General features: G+C 26.2%; 1 protein-coding gene across 1 annotated transcript in view; it reads left to right on the top strand.

Annotated features, from left to right (window-relative positions):
• The window catches only part of LOC105848180 (kinetochore protein Nuf2-A), a 65374-nt gene that overhangs the window by 17903 nt on the left and 32862 nt on the right, over positions 1 to 14609 (top strand). Inside the window, exons 5-8 of the mRNA XM_065793730.1 lie at positions 2609 to 2636; positions 2749 to 2815; positions 9997 to 10070; positions 10156 to 10192. Coding sequence (XP_065649802.1) covers positions 2609 to 2636; positions 2749 to 2815; positions 9997 to 10070; positions 10156 to 10192 — 206 coding nt within the window. The remainder of the gene's footprint in view (positions 1 to 2608; positions 2637 to 2748; positions 2816 to 9996; positions 10071 to 10155; positions 10193 to 14609) is intronic.

The following is a 14609-nucleotide window of genomic DNA, read 5'->3' as shown; positions in this document are numbered from 1 at the left end:
TGAATACGGCAATCTGTCAGTCAATTGCTTTGAAAAATTTTTTTTATTAGATGCAGCAGACAATGTCTTTTAAAAATTGGAAGCATATAAATATATGATATAAAAGATATGTCTTTAAATATATTTATACGTTTATTTTATGTTTAGAATAAAAAAAGCTTTTGCATTTAAAAGTTTATTATTTAAGAAAAAATTTTAACAGTTAAAAACATTTTTTTCTTCACCTAGAATACAAATAATAGTATTACCATTTCAAATACTTAGTGTACATATATTTGTATTAGAACTTTTATTTGAAAATCTAGAATTAACACCTTTGCATTTGATTAAATGCTTTTGACTCCAACCTTGGCAGTAGTACATTCTTGGTTATTATAGACTTGAATCAATCACAGAGACTGATGTTTTCGTGCATCAGCTATAGCATTCCTAAAGGCTGAGAATGAACTAAGGGGATTAGCGTCAAGGTTGCAAGAATACTACACAAGTCAAGTAGGGTGTCCAGAAAATCAACTTTTAAAAAATTAGGCTGAAAAGTTAATCTAATTTTTTAGGGCTTTAGGTCTTAATATTATTTTAGGCTTCGAGGATAAATATATGTATAAATTGACTTCTGGTTTTTAGTAATATATAAAATATTAAAGTGACAGTAAAATATCTATACTAAAATCAAAAAATCTTTTCATTTGTTTAACTATTTAATGTCAGAGTTACATAACAGACAGTTTCCTACAAATGATAAAATAATATGAGGCTATCAGTTCATCTTTAAAAAGAGCAGCAACAAGTATAAACTTTGTTAGAAAAAGTTGACTACATTAAGATAAACTTAGATCTGTTTTTAAAGCTGACAATGTGGGTCTTGAAAATGTTCCACAGTCAAAATCATTACTTAAGTGCATCATCACCTCATGAATAAAGATTTGAGTACATTAAACATGAAAGAGACTTTGTGTGGAATAATGTTGTCAATCATCTTAGGGATAGGTGTCTTATTGTTCATTTAAATGTTAAGGTTGTAGATCAAATGATCACATATTTAAATATTATTAAAACCTGTGAAAATTGCCATTAGTTAATCACCCGATGATGATACAAAGGAAGACCATCTGGTGTAGTTTTAAGTCAATCTTCAAAAACAAAAAGTTAAAATTAGTAGTACATTTTAAAACAGTTTTATAGCTAAAAAAAAGTTTAGTTTAACAAGTTACAATAACAAAGCCGTATCATTATTAACCTCATATCATTTAGATTTGCAGGAAAATGAAAAGGTTTTTCAACCTTATCAAGTCTTTTAGTTACATCATATTTATTAATAATTTTTATAGTGAAGTAAATCAAGCCATATTTTTATTTCATATATCTCAAATACTCTATTAAAACAATAATAGTTAAAAGTTTACTATGCGCTCTCTGTGGAATAAACTGTGGAGTGCACCTGCCAATAAATTATTTAGAAGAGAGTCATCTATTTATTTGTAGACATCTGCAAGAAATTGAAAAAAGAATTGAGAAAAATTTGTCCTACCAGAGAGTTTAGTTCTTTACTAGGATGGGAAAATTCTTGTAAGTACTGAAAAATAACTATGAAAGAATAACAGACTTACTGTTATTCTTTCAGGAAATATTCCAGACTGTCTACAAGGAAGGGTTCTTGGAATTCAAGACTTGAAATCAGGAACAGCTGACTCTCAAACAAATGAATGCATTTGTCTTTTGCAACAGTGGAATGTAGCCACTACAGTGGAATTAAAGACAGTACAGTTGCCATAAAAAATTATCTTAATAGATAAATACTCTACCTTGCTTGCAAGTGATCTCCATGAAATCATGATAATAGATGTATGGAAGTTGTTGTTTGGAAAAGGTAGGTCACCAGGTTCTTCATTGTTTAAGAGCCTGGGATCAAGTGGGATGAAGTTAGCAAGACTAGTAAAAGATCTTTTGCTTAAAGTTTAAGACCAATGACTGACTATAAAGAAAAATCATGCAAAAACAAAGCAAAGTTTTTATCACTTAAAGTTTAAGACCAATGACTGACTATAAAGAAAAATCATGCAAAAACAAAGCAAAGTTTTTATCACTTAAAGTTTAAGACCAATGACTGACTATAAAGAAAAATCATGCAAAAACAAAGCAAAGTTTTTATCACTTAAAGTTTAAGACCAATGACTGACTATAAAGAAAAATCATGCAAAAACAAAGCAAAGCAACTTAAAAGTAACTACTATTTGTTTTCTACTAACCCAGTGCTTTTCACTAAAACTCCTGAACTACTTAACAGATTTTTGTGTTTTTTAATGCTAACTTGATGATTTTTTAAAATAAAATTTTATGATTGTATATTTGTATCCATATTCTTTTGTAGCATGAAAGAATTAGTTTTCATGAGTTAAAAGCTGTTGGAAAAATGTTCATACATATATTCACAAAGAATGTTTATAAAAACAATGTTAAAAAATAATCAAACATTTTTATGATTACAATAACCCCAAAACCAATCAAAAACTCAAGTTTTTGGGTAAATAAATACAACAAAAGTTTTTCTTATGTTATTGTTGGCTTAATTGATGTTTTGTTTACTTTTTTATATTTTTTCAAATTATAGCTCGAAAACGCACAAGAAAACATTTAAGGTAGTGATGTTGTTAATAAAAACTTTTTTTTAATTTGTTCTAAACTCTAGATACTTTGAATGGACTTTTTCTTTTTTTTTCCTTTTTTTAATTCTTTTCATTCATTTTTTAGTGCTATTTGTAATTTTCTGCATTATTATGATAATCTTTCTATTCTAAATAGTATCACTGACCAAGTGGTGAGTTTTCTTTTTAATTTGTTGAGTTTGAAGTTTTTATATTTAATACATTGTTAATTAATAATTTTGTAGTTTGTTGAATAAGATTTTTTATACCTTATACACTCATTTTTATAATATTGTATAATAATAATAATAATAATAATATTAATAATAATAATAATAATAATAATAACAATAACAATAATAACAATAATAATAATAATAATAATAATATTGTTTTATATTTATAAATTAAATAATGATATTTTATAATATTGTTGGGGGCGACTGAATAAGTGCAAATTTCATAACTGCGAATCTGCATAAGTGCGACTGGCATAAGTGCGAACTGGCATAAGTGCGAACTAGCACAAGCGCGAACTGGCATAAGTGCGAATCACTTGCAAAAACTGGCATAAGTGCGAACTAGCACAAGCGCGAACTGGCATAAGTGCGCCAAAAGAATTTGCAAACATTGGCATAAGTGCGAACTAGCATAAGTGCGAACTGGCATAAGTGCGAAACAATTGCAAAAACTGGCATAAGTGCGAACTGGCACAAGCGCGAACTGGCATAAGTGCGCCGAAAGAATTTGCAAACATTTGCATAAGTGCGAACTGGCATAAGTGCGAACCAATTGCAAAAACTGGCAAAAGTGCGAACTGGCACAAGCGCGAACTGACATAAGTGCGCCGAAAGAATTTGCAAACATTGGCATAAGCGCAAATTGGCATAAGTGGCGAATTGGCAAGTTCGCACTTATGCCAATTCGCACTTATGCCAGTTCGCACTTATGCCAATTCGCACTTATGCCAATGTTTGCAAATTCTTTCGGCGCACTTATGCCAGTTCGCGCTTGTGCCAGTTCGCACTTATGCCAGTTTTTGCAATTGATTCGCACATATGCCAGTTCGCACTTATGCCAGTTCGCACTTATGCCAATGCTTGCAAATTCTTTCGGCGCACTTATGCCAGTTCGCGCTTGTGCCAGTTCGCACTTATGCCAGTTTTTGCAATTGATTCGCACATATGCCAGTTCGCACTTATGCCAATGTTTGCAAATTCTTTCGGCGCACTTATGCCAGTTCGCGCTTGTGCCAGTTCGCACTTATGTCAGTCTTTGCAACTGCTTCGCACTTATGCAGATTCGCAGTTATGAAATTCGCACTTATTCAGCCTCTATTGTTGTATAATAATAGTAACATCTTATTTTATAAACTTATTTTCTAATTTCAAAAGCCCATTTTCAAAACACGCTCTAAATAAATTGGTTTTGAGAAAACAGTAAAAAACTGAACTACTCATAGTTGTCATAGTTACCAAGAAAAATATTTTCCTTGATGTTTTCTTGTTCAGTATACAGGTTGTGGAAATGGAATTAATTCAAAATTTTTATTTTTGTGACTTAACATATTTATTTCTGTTTATTATTAAATCTTTTTTTTTAAATAATTTTTAGCTTGAAAATTATTTGCTTAAAAGGCTTGGCCTTGAGTTCTAATAATAAACAAGAGGGAAGGAGAGGGGGGAGGGGAGGAGAGGAGTTTAGTTTACAGGCTTAATAATTATTTACCTAAATTTTTTATCTTAAAATCTTTACTTTAAGAAAAAAAAACTGACTCTACTGTGTGACAAAATGCAAAATAAAGAAATAGTTACAAAACCTTTGATTAATATAGTTAAAAAGTAAATAATGAAATATACAAAATATTTTTTTTTTTAACACATTTTTTTTGCAAATTAACAAAACATAACAATTGCCAGTTTTGTTTATTTATATCCCATAAATACATCATCTGTTCTGGCTGGAATTCCGGTTTTGGTCAGAACTACAATATTTCAGGCCAGAATGCAGGAATTTTATTTTTTACGTTTATTTTTTAAGACATGTGACGCTGACTTTTTTAATTAAATCAAAAAATCATTGTCCTACAGGGCAACGAAGAACTAAAGGTAAACATAATTAAAAAATAAAATTTCTAAACGAACACAATTTTATTTCCAATAATCAATTATGTAAGAATTTCTGGAAGTTTAGGAATATTGTGGTGCAAAAATAGTTGCTTTCCAGTTTTGGGGTAACTGACTAGCTTTTTTTCATCAAAAATGTTACCTGACTCTAAAAATAATCTTATTTTGAATGTTATTAAATTTTAAATACTTAACAAATATGACTATCAGTAGGTGCATTGAAAAACAGAATTTTTTTAAAAATTGTTTTGTAACAGCTCTAAATATATGCGATAAAATATCACTGGATTAACGAAAATTTAAAGAAAAAAATATTTTTAGAGGTACCCTTGAGCATTTATAGGGCTCCTAATATTCTAAAAAAAAAAATTCTTCAAAAGAAGTGAAATTTTATAAAAAGTTTGAAAATGATAATTGTTTTATAAAAAAACATATAGAAAAAAAAGTATTATCGAAAAGCTTGTAAAAATGCACTTTTTTCAATTTTAGTTAAAAAAACCATAGTTATCATGTAATGAAATTCTTAATAATAATTTTTACATTAAAAACAAATATTATTTTTAAACTTTTTATAAAAATTCGCTTCTTTTGAGTACTAGGTTGACCTACTTTTGTTGAACTTTTTTTTCAAAAATATTAGGGACCCTGTAAATGTTCCTGTAAATTGACTTGGGGCACCTCTAAAAATATTTTTTTTTCCAAAAAATTTTTAAATCCAATGATATTTTATTATATCGCATATATTTAGAGCTATTACAAGACAGTTTTGAAAAATTTCTGTTTTTCAATGCACCCTACTATGCAGTAATGCACCCTACTATGCAGTAATGCACCCTACTATGCAGTAATGCACCCTACTATGCAGTAATGCACCCTACTATGCAGTAAATATTTCAATTTTGACTTAAATGGAAAAGTAGAAAATAAAGTAATAATTTTAAATATAAATATTATGGAGGTTAAAACTTTCAATACATAAATTAAAAAGTTATGAAAAATTAAAAACAAAATATTAGATTTAAATGAAACAAGAATCAAATTAATTAAGTTATACATATATTATAGGTTATAAATATATTATATACAGCCATGATGCTGAGGTGCAGGCTTCAATTTAATCTTGAAGGTAAAAAATAACATAAATGTAATTCTTAATCCCGCCGGAATTTTATTAACAATTCTAGCAAGTTTGGTTCCATCTGGAATTTAAAATTTCCATTGCAGTACATATCACATATAAAATTGGAAACTAATGTAATTGTTTTTGGTAATCTGTTGAGATACTGCAGTTCTCTTGTCAAATCAGCAGTCATTGTTGGCATTGCTAAATAACATAATAAATATCATGTTGGCAACATAAATGAATTTAATGTTCACATGTTATAAAGCCAAGTTTGTTGAAAAGCCATTATTGTTTCAAAGAACCAATTAACAGGTCTAAAGATAACAATTCAAATTGAATTATAAAAAAATTATATCAAAATGTTTTGCAATGGCTTTGCAAAATCTCTGAATACCTTTATTGAATGATTGGAAGCAGTGAGTTTAAGTGCTGAAACTAAGTAATAGTCATTTTTAACAATTGACATCTGTGGAAAGGTAAGCCAAGCTGTCTATCAACACAAGGCATCACAACGATATCATCACAATGATAATTCACAACAACAGCGCATAGCATAAAATATTTGACTTTTATTAACTTCCCCATGTAATAAAGTTAGAGATTTTAATGCAAAAAAACAATTGGGTTTCCAGTAATAATAACCTTGTTTCCAGTAACAACAGAGTTGCCATTAATAACAAACTGCTTTGGTAACAGCACCTAATATAACAAATAACACCTACTGAATGGTAAGTAAAAGACTGTATATTGCATTACAAAATAAAACAAGAAGAAAAAAAGGTATAATTGAGGTTTAATATAGACAATTTTGAAAAAATTTAATTTTAGATTGTTGTTTGTTTATACAACAAATTTTTGTTTGTTTTATTTTTGACAACAAAATTAATTAATAAAACAATATTTGTGTAAAATTTATCAACTACCATAAATACCAATGTTTATCAATTTTGAAAAAAAAAAACTATTGAACCATCCTTGATTGAACATTGAATATGCTAATTTGACAGGATATTGACAATGTTTTAAAATTTATGGTAAACTGGAATCTGAAGGAGCTAACTGTACTTGTGGAATAAATACCCTATTAGCAATAGAAACACCTGTCAATGCTTTAACATCAATATAGCTATTTTGCATAGCACAGACAATTGATTTCCATAACATTCTAAGTAACATTATAGTACCAATTTTTAATTTTATATAATGAGAAGGCCTGGAACTGAAAGATTTGAGCTGTTCAAAAACTCAAGATTTTTGTACAGCTCAAATCCTTCACCAACAAAATCAACAACAAAAAGATATTTTAAAAGAATTCATTAAAGAGCCGAATCTTTTCTTTGTGAGAAACAAAGTCGGGTTAAAAGTTATGATGTTTCTTTAGTAATATCTTGACAAATAATTTGTTTTGGAAAAGGTTAATTAATTCTAAACTTATTTGCTATTTTTCTTTGTTTATTTAATTTAATTGTTTATTTAAGACATAAATTAATTGTTTGTTAAAGACATGAACACAAATTGTTTTGGCACTTAGGGAGTTACTAAAAAATAATGATAAAATAAAAAAATGAAAAAATGATAAAATAAAAAAAAATAAAAAAATAAAAAAAATTTTAAAGTAAGATTTTTACTACTCTTAATAACAGTTTTACTTCTGATAATAAAAAAAAAAAAAAAGTTCTTTAATAAAATTCTGATAATAAAAAAAAAAAAAAGTTCTTTAATAAAATGATAAAAGTAAAAAACAAACTTTTTGAGCATAAAAATTACAAAGACCTTAAATGCTAGTAAGGTAGTTAAAACTAATCTCTCTAATAGACAAACAAATCAAATTACATTGTTGATTTTATCTTAATTTTGATTCTTACATTAAACTTATTGCAAAAACAAACAATTTAACTTTTATTTTAAACTAACAAAAGTTTATTGCAAAAACAAAAACTCGGTGTGAAAGGTACAAAACAAAAGAAATTGTAATGCAAATCTCAAATAAAAACGGTTTAATCAAATTTTATTAAGTTACTTTAATAAAATTATTTAGTGTTCAACTAAAGAAACCATTGCATTTCTAGCAAATTACAAATTAATTAAAATTCAATTAGTAAAATTTTTAAAATGCACAAAAAAAACAAAAAAACAAATCAACTTGTTTTGAGCCTAAAAAACACAAAAACCTTATACACTAAGGTATTAAATATTTAAAACTAGTTTTAATAATAATAATTAATAAAAACAAATTTTTTTAAAATAAACTTATTGCAAATGTTGATGGTGAACAATTTTTGTAACAGTGTGAAGTTTAAAATGATAAACAAATAATAATCAAATAAAAACAATAGGCTGAGTGAATAAGTAAATCTTTTAGAACTCAAAAGTAAAATAATATTCTGAGTGAATAATTAAATCTTTTAGAACTCAAAAGAAAAATCATTGTGAAAGGATTTAATAGATTGTTGAGCTGTACAAAAATGATATTTGTTGGAAGAAACAAAGGTTAATAGTTTAAGCAACAACAGTGTTGTAAAAATGAGAAACTCAACTTTTCTACAATTAGACAGAAGTTCAAATTTGAGCTGAGCCGACTTTGTTTACAATGCACTTTTAGGCATTGTAAACAAAGTCGGCTGTTGAAATCTTTAAATGTCTGTCTAAATAAGACAGACATTTAAAGGTTTCAACAAAAAAAATTTTTATCGCAAGGTTTTTCTAAAAAAATATTTTCAATACTGAGAACACTCTGATCTATCTGACTACAGTTCACTTAGGCGTTGTTAGCAAGGTTTTGAATTTATAATCAACAAATCTTTTAAATCAGTTTAAAAAACATTCTGTGTCATGTAAATTAATTAACATAACGCATGTATAAAAAAATCATATTATTTATCTTATTATTTATGTTGATGTTGTTGTTGTTGCTGTTGTTGTTGTTAATGCTGTTGCTGTTCCTATTATTATTATTATTATTATTATTATTATTATTATTATTATTATTAATATTATACTTATTATTTTGATCACATTTAGTATTTGTATGTTGCGTTATTATATATTTACTTTATATTAGTACTTTTATATTGGTAATATTAGTAAAAATTCTGGAAATATTAAAACCTTTTTTCAAATATATTTGATTTGATTAGAGCAGCATTCAGTTTTAATATATGGTTTTGTTATTGTATTTGTGTCTTGTGTTATAGTATTCTATAACTGGTCTGTTATAGTGTTCCTTTATTGCCCATTTGATAGAGAAATATATTCTCTGTTTGCTAAGTAATTTAAATTGTCTTTTAAAAAATAGGGCAAAAATTTTGGTTATTTTTGTTTTATTGGTACCTATATTTATTGAGAGGTTTTCTTGTTACTTGTATTTGTTGTGAGGTTCCTTGTTAGCATGTTACTGTAGTATCTACAATTTTTTAGAAAGTAAAAAAAAACTATTTTTACATTATTTATAATTTACATGCAATTTTTTTGCATGTAAATTCAATTTAAAACACAATCTAAACAGAATCATGGATGAATTTTGTTGTTCCTGTGTTCCTTTAAATTAATTTAAAAAATTGCTGTTTTATTATTTAATAGCTTAGTTTTATATATTTTTTTTAATTAATAAAATCTTTTTTTAAATTTTAAGAGACTTTTTTAACATCTTTTTTTAAAGAGTTTTTATTTTCTCTTTTATATATATATATATATATATATATATATATATATATATATATATATATATATATATATATATATATATATATATATATATATATATATATATATATATATATATATATATATATATATATATATATATATATATAAAAGAGAAAATTTGTAATTTTTAAAATTTATATTTAAAATTTGTATTATTGGAGCTGAGCCAGCTCTAGTTTTGAGCACATTTTTCTCCTCATCTTTGAATATTATTCAAATTATTAGTTGTATAATAATTTTGAAGTTCATATCTTGAACTATAAAATTTTTTTTAGTTATTTGTCACTCTTATAGGCTCTCAATTTTTACTTTCAAAATTTACTGGATAATTTTTAAAAAGTTTTAAAAAGTCATAGTTTTAGAGTATAATAAGTATTTGTTTTTAAATTTTTTTTTTTAGAAAAATCATTCTGTTAAAGTTACCACATTACAAAATGAAAAAGCTGTTTTAAAACAGAGAATATCTGTTTTAAAGTAATATTTTACTATAAAAATTACATACTTTATAATCTCATGTTTATATACTTGATTATGGGTTAATTCTTTATGATTTTTGTAGAGGAAAAAAGAAAGAAGATCACATGGCCATTCAAGAGGTAAAAACAAAGTTATATATATATATGTTATATGTATATATATATATTTATATATATATATATACATATATATATATATATATATATATATATATATATATATATATATATATATATATATATATATATATATATATATATATGTTATATGTATATATGAATATATATTATATATATATATTATATATATATATTCATATATATATTATATATACATATACATATATATATATATATATATATATATATATATATATATATATATATATATATATATATATGTATATATATATATATATATATATATATATATATTTATTTATTTTTCTGTATGCATACATTTAGCAAGAGTGACTTATAAATAATATTAGAGCTGAATGTTGGCTTGACAAATAAAAATAAATTATAATTACATGTTTACGACTAAAAGTTTCATGCGTATAGCAAGACAGTCTATACTGAAGGCCTATTCGTTGGTAACTAGAATCCCTTATTGAGGACCTATTTTTACTGATTATTAGCAACTCTGCTATTAAAATATCAATAATATTTTGGAGTTAAAATATTAATGATTTTAAATAGACTATTAATGACTAAATATTAATGATTTTTATTAGACTGTTAATGAGTTTAATTTGTTTATTTAGAGATATAATTTTATGATTAATTTCAAAATAGTAAAATTTAAGGTAAAAGATTACTTTATCTGTCCAATAACATCTTTAGAGTAGTCCAAGATCATCTGTACACTTTTTTTTCCAAGTTCATCTGCCAAGTTCATCTGTATTTTTTTTTTACTCCAACAACAACTGTTCAATATCATCTGGAAATTCAATGACCCCTAATAATATTTTTAGGAAGATGTAACTTCATCTGGTTATTTTTCTACAAGTCCAATAACATCTGGAAGAGTTTTCTTCAGATGTAATTACATCTGAAAAAAATCTTATGTAACTACATCTGATTAAAATAATGCATTATTATTTAATAATTTTTTCCAGATCTGAAAAAAACCATATATATGTAACTACATCTGGTTAAAATAATGTGTTATTATTTAAAAAATTTTCGTGATGCAATTACATCTGAAAAAAATCCTGTAGTTATTTTTAATATAATTGGAAAGATATAACTACATCTATAGAATTCACAGATGTAGTTATTCTTTATATAATTAATGAAAATTCTTAATTTTAAACATAATGAAAATTAATTCTTAACATAATTAATGAAAAGTTTGGTGACTATCTGAAGTCTAAAGATCGTGGCGGTCTTGAAAATCCACCAGACAATGTATGCCAATGGTTTTTTTTTGCTTTGTCATATTTCAACCAATAAATGATAAAATTGGTCGTAAGTTCTTTAATGACATCTTTTGGCAAATTTCTGAACTTGGGTCAGGGTAACGACATCAGTTTTTGCTATGTCTAATAACATCTGTGCAACATTAACATCTGTAAATATTTATATTTAGTTATTTAAATATATAAATATTTATGTTTAATTATTAATACTTTTCATAATAAAAGTAATATTTGATTGAAAAAGTTGTTATTATCTGCATTTCTACATACATAACCAGCTATACATTTCAAAGACATTTTAGTAGTATCAGAAATTGATGACTCTAGTTTTTCTAAGTTGTTAAATATTTAATTACCTGCTTCTGAACTCAAAAGAATCTATATTGATATTTAAAGATAACTACAGTGAACCAAGAGGCTGTATATCCATTTTTTGTGTTTCAGAGAAATTCAAGTTTTAAAATTTGATTTGTAAAGACTTTCTCCCAGAATGTCTGACTGATTTTTTAAATATTTTAAAAAGTTGTGTCATCCTTGAGACTAGATTTGTTGAACACATATACCATTGGTTATTGAATATTTATCGATGATAAACACAAAATGTGGACATAGAGCCTCTTTGTTTTCGGCAGACAATTTGTTGAACATTTATAAAATAAGCACCCCTAAACCCTACCTTAATTTCTCAAATTCTTTTACTAAGTAGTCGTAAACATATCAAGAAGAACATAATCATGAATAGTTGCTAATAAATGTTTACATAGCTTGACAGTGCTATAGCAAATATGGTGAATTGATTTTGCAGTGTCATTAGATAACGGCTAAACTTTTTTGCCGTTTTTACAACACATTTTAAGAACCTATCGCCAAACTGAAGTAGAGTATTAAGACCGCAATCACTACAATAAGGTGCTTCTAGTGGATCATTGTGTCTTTTTTTTTTTAATGTTAATTCACCTCCCCAAGGCTCCGCAGGCTACTACAGTTGAGGAGACTACTTTTAATTGTGATTACAATTCTTTCCTAACTCTATAGCTCTGAAACATGAACCTTGACAAATAAGGCTGCTGCACATAGAAACAAGTTAAGTGCAATACTACCAGAGGCATAGTGGGGATCGAACTCGGAACTTCTTGCCTATGAGGCCAGTGCTCTACCACTACCGCATTTGATACCGTCTTACATCAGCTCTACAACCACATTCAAATTTTTTCACCAGGTTATTACTTTATTTATGAATATTGCAGAGTTCTTAGAGTTTTGACTTTTTAGACTAGGGGGCAATTTCATTTAATTCTAACATTTTGACTAACTTTTTCTAATTGATATATGTATTTAAGGTGTTCCCACTTAGCTGCTCTTTGAATACCGTTATCACTGTACTCTAGTTACTCAATTTTTTCTGTAAGCCATAGGTTCCTAATGTTTTTTAAAATATGAACAAAGTCAAACAGTAAATACATCCCATCATTCTTTTTTCCAAGGTTTTTCTGGAATAGTATGATGTAATTTAAAAAATGCTTGGTTTTCATGTTTACCATCACACATAACAACTTTTACATCACCAGAAAATGATTTTATAAGTCTTATGCTAAAGTTTATTTGTTCAAACAAAAAATTTTGAATTTAATTTTGAAATAAGAATCATCCTTTACAGAAATTTAAGATCACCTTTGAGACGTACTATCATAATTTAACACAGTTTTAGCCAATAATGATGGATCATCTATAGATTTATCAAATAATATTCTGCCATGGTAAAGCATAATTTTTTTGACATACGCTTCATCTTATATAGTTATACAAATTTTTTGTTTTTCTTCAATCCAAAAAACTAGTATCATCAATTTTACAAACTTTTGATGTAATGTGTGTCAAAGTACTAACTGATGGCAATTGAATATGATGTCTTAGTTGATTGTATAAAATATGAGATGTTAAAAAATATTCATAACCATGTATAATTGTATCTGATTCATATTTTTTTCTTCCAATCAGCTTTACAGACATAACTGATATTTGTTGCTTAATAATGTTTTTTGTATGATCTATGTTTCCATGAGATTTAAAAGATGTATAATTTCCTCAAACTTTGATCAAGAATCTACAATGTTTATACAATTTTTACATAAACTTTATTACACAATGAAATGTTTCAAAGTGTTAATTCCCAGAAATTTTAACATAAAATAAAGGAATACCATTATAAAATGTAATAGATTGAATATTAATTTTTTTTGCAACCATATATGTTACTATTGAAACTGAAAATGTGAGATTATTTAATAAAACATTTTAAAAACATTAAAAAATATATCAGCCTTTAAAAGTGCTAAGTTCATCAGTTATAACATTTCTAACAACGCTTGATGACTTCTGTGTTGTGCAATAACCAGGTAATGGAGTGGGAATTTGGCTTATAGGTATTCCTGGCCATACAGATAGTGGCATTTTTGGTTTTTGTTTTCCTTGTACAGTAACTTTTTTTAATAATTGGTAAATGACAGTTTTATCTGAAAACATTAGAATTTGTAATACTTTTTATCAATCAATAAATTGGTATTTTTTCAAAACATTTACTGTTCTTGGTACTTTGGTAATTAGTTTTGCAGCCATATACACAGCACTATATGGCATCTATAGAGTATAATTATTTAAGAGAATATAAAAATATGCAATCCATAACATAAAATTTTCAAACATTTTTTTATCAAAGCTTGATGTTTTTTGAGGTAAGTAAAAACTAAATAGATCCTTATAACTAAATTTATATAAAAACTAAATTAGTGCTAAAACTTGATGTTTTATTATTATTTTTTTTTTGACAGATTTTTGAAACTCCTGATGTAATGTATGTGAGAAAACTTAGTGTAGCATTTCTACCAGCTTGTCTAGTGTCTACTGTTAAATTTAGTGAAGGTAGTGAAATAATATGGGGTTGTATGGCTGCAGAAGGACAAGGAGAAATGTTTTTGTGCAAAGGACACCTGAATTCAAAAAAATATAGAATAACAATAGTGTTAGAAGTGTGTTATGACACATCTGCCAATAAAATATTTCTAAATGAATGTAAATCTTCAATATTATTTCAGCAAGACAATGCTCCATGCCAT

This window comes from Hydra vulgaris, chromosome 03 (genome assembly GCF_038396675.1).
Source record: "Hydra vulgaris chromosome 03, alternate assembly HydraT2T_AEP".
NCBI classification, from domain to species: Eukaryota; Metazoa; Cnidaria; class Hydrozoa; order Anthoathecata; family Hydridae; genus Hydra; species Hydra vulgaris.
This window is presented reverse-complemented; position numbering and strand designations above follow the sequence as displayed.